Source organism: Phoxinus phoxinus (genome assembly GCF_949152265.1).
Source record: "Phoxinus phoxinus genome assembly, chromosome: 22".
Classification (NCBI taxonomy): Eukaryota; Metazoa; Chordata; class Actinopteri; order Cypriniformes; family Leuciscidae; genus Phoxinus; species Phoxinus phoxinus.
In genome coordinates this window covers 6046606-6065157 of record NC_136897.1, presented here as the reverse complement: position 1 = coordinate 6065157, position 18552 = coordinate 6046606, and the positions used below count along the sequence as shown (strand labels likewise).

The following is an 18552-nucleotide window of genomic DNA, read 5'->3' as shown; positions in this document are numbered from 1 at the left end:
CAGAACAAAAGTATATTAACTAAGAAACCTTTAAAGATGTCAATTTACTCTGTCTGAATCATGGACAGAGCTCGCTGTTTCATCTTAATATTCCAGAATATACAGTTCAGTTCACGCTGGGAGCAGCTGGTGGTGTCTTCATCATTTCAGAGCTTTTAATGTCTGGAAGCAGACAGAAGGAACATTAAGGGAAACTATTCAATGACTTGTAGGGGGTCAACTTACAGAAGGTTAAAGGTGCAGTCTGTAAGAATGACAGCTAGTGGTCGAAATAGGTACTGCAGTCCAAATAAAAAAATATCGGAGATCGTTGCTTCTCCCGCCCCGTCCTCCTCAGACTCGACGCTCACAGGGTTGCAATTTGTTGCTGCGGAGACTTACACACTGTATTTATCCACGTTTTAATATACTCTCGTTCTTAGAGATTTTTAGATGATACCGAGGCTTTTTAGGTTGTGAGGAATCTTCAATCTCTGACCCAGTTTGTTTGCTGGCTACAATACGCTGTGTTTCCTGCTAACTGGCATCCCGGGGTGTCGAAATACTATTGGGTGAACTGGCAGTGGGCGAGATCACACAGAACAAAACAAAAACGGACTGACAACACGGAACGTGTAAAATAATAAGTAAAATATCTGGCTGTAGAAGTGTTTTTCAGAGAAACGAGTAGGTGAACTTAGCATGTTTCCTAAATATCTGCAAACAAATTATGATATTTTTATGCTTTAGTAGAGTGAAAAAGTTACATACAGCATCTTTAAAAAAAGGTCATTTTCAGGGGGTACAATCATCTTGTGAAAATAAAAATGATCTTTTGGTGCTCCTTGCACAGTCAACATTTTAAATCTTAAAGAGGATGTATGTCATTATAAAAAAAGCACTTTTTCCAATATAATTTTAATAAACAAAGAGAACAATAAAGAGTAGGTTAATTGACAACAGAAAGTGTAACACTGTATCTAAGCATGGCGTGAGTTTGGGGGTGAGGCTACCTGGAAAGCGGTTAAACAGCCCACCCTTACAAAAAAAGTAGTATGATGTGGACAAATAGTAGCTTTTGGTACTTTTCTGTTTGTATATCAGCTTGCAGTTCCTTAGACTAGCACCACTTTTGAACTAAGTGCCTACCGTTCCTTCTATCACCTGACAACAGAGATTGCGATTCAAAAACACAAGTAGAAAATTACACACATTCTCAACAAAGCTTGAGACAAAATGACACAGAGTAGATAATGTGTTTGTGCACGCATGTATGGCTGTTTGTGTGTTTGCCAGCCTGGATACATGACTGTGTATACTGGTACAGTATATACTGTGTGTGTGTGTGTGTGTGTGTGTGTGTGTGTGTGTGTGTGTGTGTGTGTGTGTGTGTGTGTGTATATATATATATTGTGACGGAACAGCGCTCTCACCGTTATTATCAGTGCCACCCTGTCGCTTAAACTGCCTCCCTTCGCCAGGTTCACAACTCGACTGGGTGTGAGAGACCCCCCCCCCCCCCCCCCTTACCTGGATCAACCCATCTGAGCACTACCTTTTCTTTCACGTGCCCCAGCATAGTGAGGACAACAGAACCCCTGTTTATTTTGGAAACTTTATTCCCCTTTTTGTTTTTGACGAAAATTTTTAAAAATGGGAGATAAATTTGCCAAATAAATTCTGACATAACGAACATTAAACCCACGTGACGAATCGTCTGTCGTTTTATTTACTGTTGGTTACTAGGTTACCAATACCACAATCATCCGCTCGAACAACTTGATGGAAACGCACCTAATTCTCATTTGTTTATTTTCTTGTTTTTGCGAACTTTGAAAAGATTCGGTTTATGTTTGGATGGAAACCCAGCTTGTGTGTACACGCTTCGGGTGTGTGCGGCTGTGCGTTAACAGCGCACGGTCGAGTTCTCTTTCCCCTCTTCTTGCGCTTGAATGGTTTAAAATCGATTATATGTGTAAATTGTAAAGAAAAATGCAAATGATAAACTTTCACTGGATGGTTAAACTTAGCAATTAATCCGAGAATCACTTGCGTATGAAACCGTGGGGCCTGGTCCATTCGGATCACGGTTCAACTGCGATCCGTTGCACCCCCAATCGGTTAAAATCAATAATGAAAATAATTGACAATGAATTTGATTATCCGAATTTGATTATCTGACCATCTGCCAGTCACAACGCTTTACAGTAGTGAATAACACATTTCTATGGACAAAACACATACGGAAAATAGTGGAGGACAGAGCGAGCTGCTGCGGGAAAGGTGCAAAAACATGAGCATGCTTTATTACAGTGAGCGCATCAAACAAAAGCATTTACTGTGGCTTGTACACAGAGTTTTGGAGGTGTCTGTGTTTGATTTGATTCCAGCATGTGCAATACACACTGGTCATCAACAAATTAGCAAGAGTTGTTGCCAGAACGATTAATGATTGCAAGTGACTAATAAAAAATAACATATCATAAATTTCAATTCTAAACCCTCAACTTAATATAGCCTATTCATGAAACATCTACTAACCGTGATGCACCACTCCTCTTAGACCATGAATGATCGGATCTACTGCAGGATTGTCCTTCATCCCCACCTGAGAAAGAGAGAGAGAACACAAATAACACAATAATGAGTTTCCAATTCATATTGGATGCAATACAGACACACAGATAGACAGATAGATAGAAGGACAGACAGACTGACAGACAGATAGATAGATCATTTTTGATACTGAAAAAACCTGGTAGATAGCTGATGTCATACAAGCAAAATGATTGCAATCACACACACACAAACACACACTCACATAAGAGAAGACATTATGCCTCACGCCCCCTCAAAAGCTGCCTGTGTTTGAGAAGCATCTGAACTGACTGAATTGTTGAACGCAGACAAAAGAGTACGCAATAAAACCTGAAAGAGGGAAGCCATAGTACTGACCTTTAATGTGTGTGTTCTGAGTGTATGTGCCTTAGCAAAATAGACTGATAGCTTGCTCAGTGCTGACTATACACAAATAAAATGGTTTGAAAATAATTTGAACAATCTTGATCCTAAAAAGAGCACAGATCAGGTAAAATCCATAACAGGCAGAGCACATTTCCTTAACTTCTCTTGGTGGAAGTGTATCAAATACAGGTTTGTGCTTTTAAGAAGCCCCTATAGGGTTGAATCAGGAGACAGGCTTTGACAGAGAGGACCCAAGAGGTGAGGTCTATTGTTGAGTTTGTGTGTGTGTGTGTGTGTGTGTGTGTGTGTGTGTGTGTGTGTGTGTGTGTGTGTGTGTGTGTGTGTGTGTGTGTGTGTGTAGGTTTGTGCATGAAGGAGAGGCCAGTGCTGGTTAGCCGATCTAACCAACATTCCCATGAGGCAGGAGTGAAAAGGATTCACACACTTCCACTGCCCCCCTTCTCTCCCTCCCTCTCCCTCTCTCTCTCTCTCTCTCTCTCTCTCTCTCTCTCTCTCTCTCTCTCTCTCTCTCATAAATCTCTTCAGGCTCTTTGAACACTCTTGTGCTGTTTCTTGCATGAAAGAGAATTCCAGAAGCTCAACACAGGAAGTAAGCACTGAAAGTTAACGGCACAAGTCTGCACCACAACAACTATCTTGAATAGTCCAGATTTCAGTCCAAAGTAGTAAAGACTGCTCTTCACCGAAGTCACACGACAGCCAGACAAATAGATCTGAGCATCAGATAGAGAACTGACAGTGAACGACACATATTGTATAGAAAGCAGACACGCAGATACAGAGACAGACAGAAAAAAGGACAGACAAATACACAGACAGACAGACAGACAGACAGACAGACAGACAGATAGATAGATAGATAGATAGATAGATAGATAGATAGATAGATAGATAGATAGATAGATAGATAGATATGTGGAGATATGTGGATAGATAGATATGTGGATAGATAGATATGTGGATAGATAGATATGTGGATAGATAGATATGTGGATAGATAGATATGTGGATAGATAGATATGTAGAGTGTGGAGAACAAAACAGAATCTGCAACCAAAATATTTGTATTTTTTTAGTGTCAGGACTGGAGTGCCTCAGGACAGCTATGGCCAGAGTGTGTGAAAAATGACGGAGTCAAAAGTGTCAGGGCCGGAGGAAGAGAGAGAGACAGTGTGAGGTTAACAACATCAGACTGACAATGGAGAGAACTTAAAGCTAAACTGTGTATTGTTTTAGTTATTTAGTTTAGTGTAATTTGCCAAGTTGATTCTTAGCAAAAAACACTTTGTTCTTTCAAAATTATATGTGCTCATTAATGTATAATTACTTCTACCAACTAATCAGGTATTCTCGTAAGCGTAGAATCTGCTATTTATAATACATACGGGTGAGCCGCTCGAATGGTGGAAGCCATGTTGCGCCTCCATCTTGAAAATACATTAGCCAAAGAGGGACATACCTGGAAATTCAAGCTTCGCTTTTCGCGTTTTTACACTCTGTGGCACCGTGACGAATGCGAGGGGAGATTACTCGCGACTGCCGGCAGATTTGAAATATTACGGCCACCGTATGAGTTAAAACGCCCTCGGAATGGGAGGGGCTAGAAAGTAATATTCAGTTGGTAGTCATATACAATTTCACCGCTAGATGGGAGTAATCCCTACACAGTGTAGCTTTAAAGAGATAGTTCACTAAAAAATTTTCATAATTTAATCACTCTCATGTCAGTCCAAAACTCTAAATATTTCTGTTTTTTGTCTATAACAATAGAAGTCAACTTATTACCAAATTATTTCAAAATATCTTCTTTTGTGTTCCACAGAAGAAAGGAAGATATTCAGGTCTGAAACATGAGGAAGAGTAAAAGATGTGTGTTTGTTCCCGAGAGCAACCGCCTTTGTAGAGAATTTCAATTGAGTTGCTTATGAAGTTCCCATTTTGCCTTAGCAAAATGGAGACAGTGAGAGTTTTATTTTTATTTTTTAAACAGAGCTCATATCGTGTTCAACATTGCATTCATATGGACTAGAATAGCGAAAGCACTCTACAAATGAGCCAGTATGCCAGAGGTCACCCACAACCCACAAACACCTGGAGTTCCTTGCAGAACAAACCCTGAGGTAAAATAAATAGCAGCAAACTGCTTTAAACTCAGTTTAAGAGCTCTCTTCCACCTCACAAGTAAAAATAGCACATGCAAATCAATAAAGTTCAACAAAGGACGTTTTACAGATGGAAAATAAAAATGCTCATTTGTTGTATTAAGCTCAGAGTGAGGTTTTTAATATGGCAGCTGTGAGCTCTACCAGTGAGAGAGCGAGAGAGAGAAAAACAGAAAGCCCTGCGATTGATTAAAAGTAAATGAGGAACGCAAATAACTGCCAGCTATAAAACAGCACAAGAACATAACTTGAAACAATAACCAACAATGAATTATATAAAACCTAAAAACGATTTAGTGTGTCCCGGGCCACCAACAAGCCTGTGGTTTCAAGTGTAAGCTTTGGCTAAATGCTAACAGCTAATAGCTGCGTTTTAGTGTGAGGACATGTGTCTTGTAAATAAGCCTATGAACGTATCATGACAGATGTTACGACTGTTATCTTCCTTAATCAGGAACAGATAGACTAAATGTTTGGGCAATAAAGAAAATGGTGTGAGTTTCAAATAAAAATAGATATCGAGCGAGGATTTCCTCAGATAATAGCCCAAGAGAAGGAGGGAGATGAGAGAGCGTTTGGGGAAATATATAAAACTCTAGTCAGATGAGATTTCGACTTATCCATTTCAAACTGATAGTCTGTGTTGTTATTTATTGATTAGTCTTCTCAGTTTTGGGGTGAAGAGTGCAGAATTTCTCAGATCTAAGAAATACAGCGGAAAATCTTAAGTTGCCCATTTCTATAGCAAACATATGCATGCGTTTTTGTTTTTCTGTGCATTTTTTGATTTCAAGTATATACACTGTATAGGGAGTTTCAGATTTTGTGTTCCAATTAAATTTTCATTTTATACATTGTTTATGTATACACTATACCTACACTGGTGTATAAAAGATTGGGTTTGGTAAGGTGAAGTCTTATGCTTAGCAAGGCTGCATTTATTTGAGTATTGTAAAATTACAGTGAAAACAGCAAAAAATTTGTTTATTTAAATTTTGTTAATTTAAAATAACTCTTTTCTTTTTTTCAAATGTAATTTATTCCTGTGATGCAAAGCTAAATGTTCAACAGCCATTACTTCAGTGTTCAGTGTCACATGATCCTTCAGAAATCATTCTAATATGCTGCTTAATATTCTGTTGAAACCTTGATATTTTTCCAGCATTGTTTGATGAACAGAAAGTTAAAAAGAACAGCATTTATTTGACACATAAACCTTCTGTAACATTATAAATGTATTCACTGTCACTTTTGATCAATTTAATAAATCCTTGCTGAATAATTTATTTTATATACTGGTGAGATGAATCCGCTTTTAAGAGTGCTGAAACTAAATGCCACTCACTCACTCACTCACTCACTCACTCACTCACTCACTCACTCACTCACTCACTCACTCACTCACTCACTCACTCACTCACTCACTCACTCACTCACTCACTGATTCACTCACTCACTCACTCACTCACTGATTCACTGACTCAGTCACTCACTCACTCACTCACTCACTGATTCACTGACTCAGTCACTCACTGACTCACTCACTCACTCACTCAGTCAATCACTCACTCACTCACTCACTCGCTCACTCACTCACTCACTCACTCACTCACTCACTCACTCACTCACTCACTCACTCAGTCACTCACTCACTCACTCACTGTCACTCACTCACTCACTCACTGTCACTCACTCAGTCACTCAGTCACTCACTCACTCACTCACTCACTCACTCAATCACTCACTCACTCACTCACTCACTCACTCACTCACTCACTCACTCACTCACTCACTCACTCACTCACTCACTGACTCAGTCACTCACTCACTCAGTCAATCACTCACTCACTCACTCACTGTCACTCACTCACTCAGTCAGTCAGTCAGTCAGTCAGTCAGTCAGTCAGTCAGTCAGTCAGTCAGTCAGTCAGTCAGTCAGTCAGTCAGTCAGTCAGTCAGTCAGTCAGTCAGTCAGTCAGTCAGTCAGTCAGTCAGTCACTCACTCACTCACTCACTCACTCACTCACTCACTCACTGAAGTGGTTGATTGAGTCTTTTGAACTCTGGATTATTACAGCCTGACTGCACTGACAGATGTATAATTTCTCAAAATTTGAGAGATGAGAATACAAACCCACACACACACAATTCCTAGTACAAGACTGTGAGCCTTAAATTGCTGTTTTGTGATTATCGCAGAGGGGTTGACAAAAGAATAGCACAGAATTGGAGAATTGTGTGTGTTTTCCCATACAGAAAACAGAGGCAGTGGGTTTTCAGTGAGTGTGAAGCTTCAGTCTCACTAAACTTAATGGGACGAGAGAAAACCTCCTTACAAAATCAATGCTTTTTAATGCTAGCACTTAACACTGACACAGCTCAGCAGCCGAACATGAAGACGCGTTCGAAACGAGCGAGCTCTCACCTGAAAGAAGACAGACATGGCCGCGATTACTCGCTTCTCCCGTATGGCTGTGTTGAGACTGTCAAAGTCGTCCGAGTTATACATGAAGATCTGCATCTGTGTGACAGAGAGAGAGAGAGAGAGAGAGAGAGAGATTTGAGAATCTTGTTAGTCGGAGACCTTTAGCCAATCAGATTTAAATTCTTCTATTATCACTGACAAAACACATAGTCCATTATCAAAGCTAATATCTCATAATCTCGTGGCCTCTAATCCGTCTCATCCTGTAATCTCCCAAGAGAACTTGGCCTCCTCGTGTTTCCAGTCCAAACGTCAGGCTCTGTCCATCCTCTTATCACTTTGATGGGATCTCTGGCAGTAGATCAGGCTAATAAATGTGCTCAACTCTCCACGGAACCCTGTCGAAATTGGCAGCCGCCTCCTGTTATTCTCCGTTGTCAATACCTTTTCCCACAAAAAGGCTCCAAAAAAGACAACAAAGATGAACGATATTCTCGCTGGGAGATAGCGATCAGTTTTGTGTCAATAATAGTCGTAGATTCAACAATGGAGAAACAGCAAGTCCCACTTATAAACGAAGGAAATGACAAACATCAGCTAAAAAAAAAAAGATTTAGACGGACTGGAAATCTGAAAATTTTAAAAGAACTTCCCCTCCAACCAGAGTCGCTTCATCATTCTGTTGTCATGGCGATAATTAGGGATGAGTGACTACCGCTGTCAGTGTATTAAAAATGTAATTTATACATGAAATGACTTGATTACAGCTCCTATGTCATAAAAAATGAATGTTTTTAATTTCTGAATTCATAATTATTTAGATATTTTGGGCCATACAGTGAAGTCAAAAATGTTATACATCTGTTCTGATATAACGTTAAAAAAACCAATGCCTCGTTATTATTGAAAACCGTATTAAGTGTTTTTGTATAACCTTTTGTTATCGACAATATTTTATTAAAAATGACATCATAGAGAGGACCTATGTAGACACTCATGACTGTCAAGATCAATAAGTACCATAAAATATCAGATAATTTGACCTTTTCATGGCAAGACAAGCTGTGCCAGTGCTCAGTTCCTGTGGTTTAGTTCCTGTTTACCTTTGTTTCTATAGTCACCACATCAACTAATCACCTGCACCTGTTCCTCATTATCCCTCGTTTCTCTGTGTATTTCTACTCTTCTGTAGCGGTCAGTAAAGATGTTACGTCTCCTGTGTTCACGTTCTTGTTTGGATTATTGCCATCAGCTCCTGGTTTAGATTACCTTTGTGTTTATGTGTTCATTGAATAACACTGCTTACTTGCTGATTACTTTTCTTTTACCTTTGGTATAACGTTAATTATTCACAATAAGGCCAGGAATGTCTTGACTTACAAATAAATAAAACATTTGCTTGATAATTAAATTCGAAAAACGCTGAGGTATTACATGGCAAAAGCAGGTTTTGCTGAAATTACTCAACAGTTCAAACGAAAACAACAATGAATCTCCACATCTCCACAAAAGACCAGTAGCATTACATATATAGCCCACAGTGCAACGCTCTTAAAATCAAGTAGACATCCTTGTTGCCTTCCACATCGGCTTGTTTCTCCCCACTTCTCCGTTAGCATTGTCAATATTACGCCTGCTGCATTTTTCTCGCCTCTGTAATCCTCACACGAGGCCCACTTTGATCTAATTCAGTACAAACACCTCCATAGCTTCAGATCGCATGATGGAGAATTCAGGAGCCTACAGGCCTGAGCTTATACGCCTTCATCCACAGCGCTGTATCTTACAGGCAGTGATTAATGACACAAATAACTGGGCAATTTCTGAGAACACACTCTCAAATGAGAGTAAACAGCAGAGGGAGAAGGAGATTAACATAACAGGGTCGTGAGTATCTTAACCTCTCGCTATTGGAAGCTGTCTGAAGTCTGTTTGTATTCAAGCAAGAGGAGAGGTGACAGACTGTGACGCGTCCTCCATACGAGACAGGGAACCACTAACTTCACACTGGATCAAATGAAAGACGTGTCAGTCTTTAGAAACCAGTAGAAACCAACGACATTGATGTATGAGAAAAAAAATTTATGTATGAGAAAAAAGTTTTTGTTAAAGCAGTTGGAAGGCTGGCATTGTATAAGGTCCAATGTTTTTTATGGTAGGTCATTCAGGTATTCCATGCATAAAACAATTTGCATACTGTGCACAATATACATACTGCAAAATAGTGTATGAGTAGTATGGTACTATGGTATTCTGAACATATCCATGGTGTTTGCCCTGTACTCAGTGCTCTGTATGAAAGCTAATATTCATGAGTCATGAGAATCATGAGTGTTTGTGTGTGTGTGTGTGTGTGTGTGTGTGTAGGAGGTTGATAGACTATGCTAAACACTAAACCACCAGCGGCTTCATTACAGAAATGTCAATAATTTATTCTGATTCATGAAAGAGAGAAAATTATAGCAGTAGAGAGAGAGGTGAACCTTGTGTCAGGTCACCTTTATAACACAACATACACACACACACACACTCACACACACACACACACGGATGCAAATAAAGGCAAATGCACAAAGACACTAAAGGGCATCGTTCAATCAAAATGCAATGGAGCAGAATTTACAATAATGGAGTATCGTGCTTAAGCCTAGTAAAATAGATGAATAAATACAATAAAAGCACAATATGATGGATAACCCATCAGCTGCTTTATGCAGTTAAACAGTTCTATACAATCATTAGTAGTGCTTACAAAGGGTATTGTTCATCATTTTTGATACTTGGGTTCAGGTATTAAAAATAAAATTCCAAATTTGGTTTTCAACTGACGGACGATAAAAAAGGTGAAAAGAAAATCCCTTATATTTCGGCTACATTGACCTGAGCCATTGGTTACGGAAGCATTATGTCTGGAAAAATGTCTTTAGGAGTTATAAACCTACTGTGAGGTGAATTGCAACATTTCAAACTTAGCTTTGAAGCAAAAAAGTGTTTGGAAATCTGACAACAATGTGTACTAAACAGACTTAATGAGGAAAAGAAGTACTGTACATTACGAATGACATTAACAAAGTACAAAACTATTGGTTTAAAAATGTTATAGTTTCTTTAGAAACAACACATTTCATGCTAATACAGTATATACAGCTATATTTAAATAGTTTGTGAGCGTAGGGAAACTCTACTATGACATTCGCCGGACGGGCACTAAAGAGTTATTTTAGCGAGATTTGCGTTTTTTTTCTGATTGGTGGAGATTTCTTGGCAGAATCATGGGTGATGTAGTTCCTCAAAAGGAATTCCAGTTTTAATCACATTATTTAAAAAGTGTGTTGAATGAATGTGTAATGATAGCTTTCACAAAAACAATTACCACTGATTAATCTCGCAGCTCACAGTAGGTGTGTAGATTTGTCTCTGTAGTTATTGTTAAAAAATCAATTCCCCTATGGACAAAATTAATGGGACTTCCACAACCTGACTTTATGATCTAACAATCAGAATCAATCCTTAGCAACTGCATAGCAACGTCCTGCAATCATGAACAACTTGCTAGCTTTCAGGAGTATGTGTCTACAGTATTTTGGTTTGGCTCTGTTCTGTTTCCCTGCCATGTACATCCTGACCTAGGCTGAGTTCAAAATCCCCCATACCCCATTCACCATTTCCTACATTACTGCACTCATTTAGTCCACTTGAAGAAGTCAATGAAAACGAGTGAGTGAATTCAGACACTGAGTGCCCTGGAAGATCTGTCGCTTTTGCATAGTTTGTGACGTTTAAAAATCATTTGACACTTGGCAAACTGCCAGCTCCAATAGTAAGATGAAAAGATTGATCTTGAACTCTGGAAACTAGCAGGTGTGAAGTTTAATTAATGAAACAATTGAATAATCAATTAAAAAGGAACTTATACCTGTATGATATTACGCTGTTTTATTTTTTCCTTTCCCTCTACCTATACCTCTCCCTCGCACCTCCGTCACATCAACTGATCTCTGCTCACGGAGAAAATGATATAGCCTACAATGTAAACGTTGCCTTACGCTAGTGATGTCGTGCAATATACAGAATAACGATAGAACTGATAAAAGTTACTTTACTAAGATTAGCTTGCATTCGTCTGGGAACCTGATAGCTGATGTTAGCAATGAAATGGTAAAAAAATAACGAAAACATAAAACTATTATTCATTTTACATAGATGTCATAACCTATATGTTAACTGACAAATTAAATTACTGCAAATTATAATAGTTTTCTAAAGTAACCTCATCACTTGAAGGAATACTCATGGACGAGGTCGAACTGGAAGCCATGTTAATCTTGGACTACATTGGCCACCGTAGGAGTTAAAACGAAATCGGAATTGAGAGGAACAGAAACTAATATTCACTGGATGGTCATATACCTTTTCACCGCTAGATGGGGGTAAAAATCACACAGTGTAGCAAGTATTAAAGTTTTGTGATTTTTGGTCGATTAGCCATGAAACCATATATATGCTCATCGACAAAATTCCCTTTAATCAGATATACACACTTACATTTATAGATTTTCTCTTATTGTAAAACAGACCAAAAAGGATTGATGACTCATCTTGTACTACACACTTTTATCCAATCAAATGCTCTTGAATGTGAATGCCAGCTACGCACATGATTTTCTGCTTGTTAGTTGGCTGTATGTAGTTGGTTATACCAAATCAGAAAGTTATGGTTCATAGCAGTGCCATTAAAAATGAGATGAGACCCTAAATATATCTCACCCACACTTCCTGTTTCAATTGAAAAAAAAAAGTGCTTGTATGCAAACAACTCACAAACCTGGAGCAAAGAGCAATAATATCGACATTTCTGTGTAAACATAAACATACATAGGCTTTTACCTCTGACAGCCCAAGGAAGCCAGAGCAAATATGTAAAGGGCATAAGCAGCACTCGGCAGCTCCCTCTCTCCCTCCCTCTCTCTCTCTCTCTCTCTCTCTCTCTCTCTCTCTCTCTCTCTCTCTCTCTCTCTCTCCCTTCCTCTCTCTCTCTCTCTCTCGCTCTCTCTCTGTGTGTGTGTGTGTGTGTGTGTGTGTGTGTGTGTGTGTGTGTGTGTGTGTGTGTGTGTGTGTGTGTGTGTGTGTGTGTGTGTGTGTGTGTGTGTGTGTGTGTGAGGAAGATAGAGAGAAAGAGAGAGAGAGTGTGTGTCTACTCTGAGATCATTAACATACAGGTCACTCACAGGTATCCGTGTCTTGTATGTACTTAGGTAAGTGTGTGTGTCTGTGTGTGTTTGAGCGGATCTCAGCAGAGTTTCATTAGCACACAGGTCACACAGACACAACCTGTGAAATCCTCTGCTCTGGTTACACATATCACTTACATTCACCCGTTGTTAGCCAAATGTGCAAACACACATAAAACAGAAGGAGTATGAACATGCTAATGTACGGCAAAAATATAAAATGTGATCAAAATAGCCCGTGTCAAGCGTCAAGAAAATCAAGCAGCTGAGAGGAATTCAAAGCACATCTCATTTAAACAGACACTCCAAGCCTCAGTCGCCTGATAGCACACGTCTTTCATCAAAATGACTATTCAGTGTTAGTGATGGGATGCCTTATTCATTTCTGCTCTTTTGAACAGTTTGCTTTAATGAACCGGATCAAAAAACCTGATTGTTTATCAGTATTTCTTTACATCACATCTTGCTGTTTATGTTTCATGTGAAAATAAATGGTATTTTCATGAATAGTGTACAAAATACATCCTGCTGCTTTTTTCTCTCCCTCAGACAATTCATGTTCTGAGGTTTTAAGTTTTTGTAACCCTGTTAATTGTAATAATTGTTTCAATAGATTAAAATTAAATAAACCTCAAAATTAAAAACAAAACAAAACCCTACCTACGTCAGAAAATGAATAACAGGAATAACAATTTAGCCCAAATTAAGTTGTCATTACTAACTTAAGACCAAATGTTGGTTTGAACTGTATTTATTGATAAACTTATATTTCCTATAAATAATCGAAAACATAGTTGTTTGATAATTTTTCTTACAATAACTTGCAAAACAGGATTAAATATTTGAGCTTGGGAATACAAAAAATTGGTGTAAAAATCATAAAAATGGAATGACGATAAAACATTTTTTGGATACAGTTGAGAAGGCCAAGACCACTAATGTTCGCAAATTGGTGGGTTAGCTGTGTAAACCATTTAAACCAATTCGTGTGTTTTCATCTCAACTGACAACATAAGAGTGTTTACTGCTTAATCATCTGTTTATCATCAATTATCCCAAACCATTTCCTGTCAAATATTAAAATGACATTAAGCAAATGTTTTTTCTCTAGGTGTATGAGTTTTGAACATATGTGAATAGTGACGCTTTGCTGATTATGCACTCTTTAACAGATGTTTCAGATTCTTCTCTGTGTTAGAGTCTCTCTAACATGGAAGAATCTCCAAAAGCTACCACTAAAAATAGCTACAACTGAAAAAATGAGGTCTGTGAGGCACAATATTACGTGCACGGGTGGATGTAGCCTAGTCGCTTAGGCCTTGGGCTGCTAATACAAAGGATACAGGTTCAATCCAAGGTAAGAGGTGGAATTGGACAGCTACTGTAATCACAATCCAGCTTTATAATGATTGTGCCCTTTAGCAAGACACTTAACCAGAGGCTGCTCCAGGGGGACCATCCCTGAAATTAGTTACTGTAAGTCACTTTGAATGATCCATAGCCGCTAATGGCGACTTTCACAGAATTCTCACAGAGATGCTGTTACTGAGGTGGCTTTGAAGAACGATGTGATTGTGAATTCACTGACTAAGATCCAAATTGGTTCCCCTGCTCTACAGAGAGACGGACCTTGATCTAAAATCAGCTTTCTTCCTCTACCTTGTCATCCTGTTCGCTTTGTTCTACAGAGCAGACCTGCCCATAGATCAGTGTTTCAATTTTGAGTCACATAACAGGTCCTGAAGTCATGGGTAGGGAAACTCACTCAACCTTCTGGAGGGATTGCTGAGCCATCAGAGATGAAACTCGAAAAATGTGAATATCGTGCAAAAGTTCATTTATTTCAGCAATTCAACTTAAAAGGTGAAACTAATCTATTATATAGACTCATTACATGCAAAGTAAGATATTTCAAGCCTTTATTTGTTATAATTTGAATGATTATGGCTTATAGATAATGAAAACCTTTTCACAATATTCCAATTTTGAATTTGGGGTTTTCATAAGCTGTAAGCCATAATCATCAAAATTATAACAAATAAATTCTTGAAATATCTCACTTTGCATGTAATGAGTCTATATAATATATTAGTTTCACCTTTTAAGTTGAATTACTGAAATAAATTAACTTTTGCACGATATTAAAATTTTTCGAGTTTCACCTGTATTTGAAAACAATTTCCTTGCACAAAACTTCCAATAACAACAAAGCTATGTGGTTGGTCACATTTACATGTATGGCATTTTTTCTGATTGAGTGGGCAGTTCTTGAAGAGAAAAAGGTAAAAAAATCAACTCGCCGATCGTTAAAAGTATAGCTACATGAGAATATGACTTTATTAAGAGGAAAAATGTCTGCAAGGTGAATCAAACCTCTGAGAAGTTGTCCTTGTAACAACTCTGAGGGGGTTTCCACAGCATCAACATTCACAAAGCCAAAAGAGCCTGAGGTAAACAAATGGACTCATCTAAGATCTTCTCCTGAGGAGAGACTGTAATTCTCCTCACACCAAATGGAGGACGAAGGGGGAAAACAGGCATCAGCACCTCGGGGGAGGCCCAACTTGGCTTCCTATGTTCCTTTGTTTCTAAAAAACATGCAAGGTAACCCTGCTGAGAACCGAGCCGTCAATGGACAACACCTAAACAAGCCTATGCCGTCGGAGGGGCTTTGAATGCGGAAGCCCTGCTGTTCTTCGGCGCGGGACTTTCTTCAAATCTCCCAAAATGACTACTCTTTCTCTGAACCACATGAGGTCTTTATGTCCTTTCAGCTCACATTCCTGCTAGGGTCAAGGTCAGTGTCTAGGACTATGCTTCCCTTCGGCTGATGGCTTCTCAAAGGGCTCCCTGTTGCTACAAGTCCTGCAGAAAACCATCAACAGCTCTTCAGAACTTCAAAGCTTGAGGAGGAAATGTCCTTTGACCTGCTAATTATAAACCAATCAGGAGTATAAAACGCTTTGGCTTACAGAGAAGCGCACGTCGGAGATTGGCAGGGTTTCTCTCTCTTTGTCTTCCTGGGCAAACATATTGACCTGCCTCTCAATTCAAACAGGAGCCAATTAGCCATGGCCGCTGAATTAATTTAGCTTTTGTTTTTATAAAAGACTAAACCTGTGTCCCCAGTGTTTGTTTGCAGCTCAGTCATCCATCAAGGTCAATCAGGGGGTTGAATTAGAAATAATAAATGAATAGCAGAAATAATAAATAACCTAGAGAATTACCTGTCATTAGGAGCTCTAAACATTCCCTGAATTGGACTGTGTTTGCACAAAGGCGACTGGCTCAAGTTTTCAAAATCAAGGAGCAAATGAAATATTGACAAACTGGCACTTCCTCTTTGGGACTGGGCCACATTACAATGCAGGTGGCAGAGCGTGTGTCTACATCCAACACGTTCTGGATGAGTGTACAAGCTCTAGTCTATTTGTCTCACGGACCCTTGCACTATCAACTCCCGCACTGTCTCGGATGTTAATTATGTCAAGATTGAGACCGTTTAAATAACAAAGACCATCCGAGAGGTGTAACCTCAATTCCCTAAGTTTGTTTTGTTACATGTGTGGAGAAAGGAGAGCTGGACTTGCACAAGATCAACCAGAAGTGTGACCTCAGAGGATAATAATGCTCACCTGAAATAACTGCGGCAGCCAATCAGACGCCTCGGCCAATTCGCCACAGGCTGCAACGGAATCAAGGTCGGGAACAGTTCTCTAGTTTGTTTTGTTAGATGTTCAGAGAAATGAGAGCGCACCTATCTTTATCTTTCTCATCACAAATTTAATAGTAGAAAGCATTACATTAAGAATGCAACAAGAACTCAAGTCTAATGCATATGTAACTAATCATATTAGCTTGTAGATGACAAGTTAATGGATCATCATAATAAATATTCCATATGCTCTTGCGGTGGCATGGTTATATACACGCACATACACACACAGACCTCCCCTAGCTGATCCATTCCTCTTAGTGTTGAATTTGAGTGACAGGACACATATATTGATTTCGGCACTTTATCCCTTTAAAACAACGGCCGTCACCGTGAGAAAGCAAAGGAGATAAACGAGCGCTGCGGTCCGCAGGGAGCTGAGCCTAAAGATTTCCCATCAGTCCTTGCTCTCGCTGACCGAATGCCCGCTCCACAGCTCTAACATTATTCTATCTTTACACTATCTGTTTACTCTTACTGAGAACTTTTACAGAAACGAGATTTAAAAAATAGCCGTAAAAAAAAAATACAGGTATTTGAAAAAAAAAAAAAAAAAAATCATGCAAGATTATATTTATGCTGTTAGATGCGGCTTTGTTGAGCAAATCCGTGGCTCTACAATATTTTCCACACCATGGTTTTGTCTGATCCTCATATGCCGTTTCAATTTTAGCATCGTTTAAGGTTTGTAGCTGCACACTCTTTGAACCAAAACTGTTACGAAAAAAAACAAAACTATCTTTTCTGAATCAGAAACAATCTTGCCCCCCACAGCGTGCAGACATTCTGAAACGGTCTTGTGGAGTTTATTGTCAAGTTCAGGATGGGAGAGGGCAGGGTGCAAGCAGACAGCCTCTAATACCTGTAATATAAATGGTAATAGTGCCAAGCTTCCTCTGAATCCCAAAGAGCCAACCTGGGAGTTTTACCTCAGATGAGGCCTGTTATTCCTCTCTGGCTTTGTCTCTAAAGAATGCACTCTGCACACCACACTTTGCCAAATTGAATTTATCCCGTATTGACATCACTCCAGGTCCCGCGGTTGACGGTGCGCACACACGCACATCAGACTGACATTCACAAGGACAGACAAGAGGGAAAACCCTATTGCTTTGTAAAGCGGGACCCACTACGCAGTATGTGTGAAATGAGAATAAACCAAACCATAAGAGAGTGTGTGGATATTAGTATGTATAGATCAGTGTATAAATGTTTGTATTAAACAGCACAATGCTAATTGACACAACTAGCAAGACTAGTATGCAACAAACATCACAAAACATAAATAAATACAGGGCATAAAGGCTGTTTAAAATTTGGGGCATTATCAGATGTGATGAATGCAAAAATTTACATTAATATTTACACTCACAATACTTTATATCAGCATCCTTTGTGTTTCCAACTTAAGAGTTAAATCATGGTTATTATGTAAAAAAAACTATGCCAGAATGGGTAACATTAAAAAAAAAAAAAAAAAAAAAAAAACGGGCCACAAGTAACAGGGTTGCAAATTTAGCCAAAATTAAGAGACTATCTTTCCCAAATATTATTTTGTAAAAATACCACAAAAAAATTGTATTGTAATCCTGTAAAAAAAAGAAAAAGAAAAAAACTAATTTAGCCTAAATTAAGCTGTCATTCAGATTATCCAAATATTATTTTGTAAAAATCGCTAAATTTATAATCCCATTCGTTAGAGAAAACAATATTTATTTGATCAATTTCCCCATTGTTTGATCATTTTTGATGCTTTATCTATGTATTTACCATTCTGTTGCAAAGATTGATTGGAAAAGTAGTTTTGCCATGCAGTCCATGTAGTAGACTACAAACTGGCTATTTGAGCAGTAATTTCTTGATCGCAATTCTTCATCAAAAGCGTAAGTCTCTCATTCTGTAAAACCATCTGAAAGACCACTACACAGTGATCTAGTGTATAGATTATACAGTATGAGTTCACAGATACATGACTGCCTGTGAAGTGCTTTGACCTTCTAATGAACTGCTCTTCAATTCTCTGTACAGCACCAGAGCTTTTTCAACCATGCATCA

At 38.8% G+C, this 18552-nt stretch overlaps 1 protein-coding gene across 2 annotated transcripts in view; it reads right to left on the bottom strand.

Moving 5' to 3' along the window:
* ptprga (protein tyrosine phosphatase receptor type Ga) overlaps positions 1-18552 on the bottom strand; it is a 280191-nt gene that overhangs the window by 61681 nt on the left and 199958 nt on the right. For both annotated transcript variants that reach the window (XM_079597964.1, XM_079597965.1), the window contains exons 5-6: positions 7552-7647; positions 2521-2587 (exon numbers count right to left, since the gene is read on the bottom strand). In XM_079597964.1, coding sequence (XP_079454090.1) covers positions 2521-2587; positions 7552-7647 — 163 coding nt within the window. The remainder of the gene's footprint in view (positions 1-2520; positions 2588-7551; positions 7648-18552) is intronic.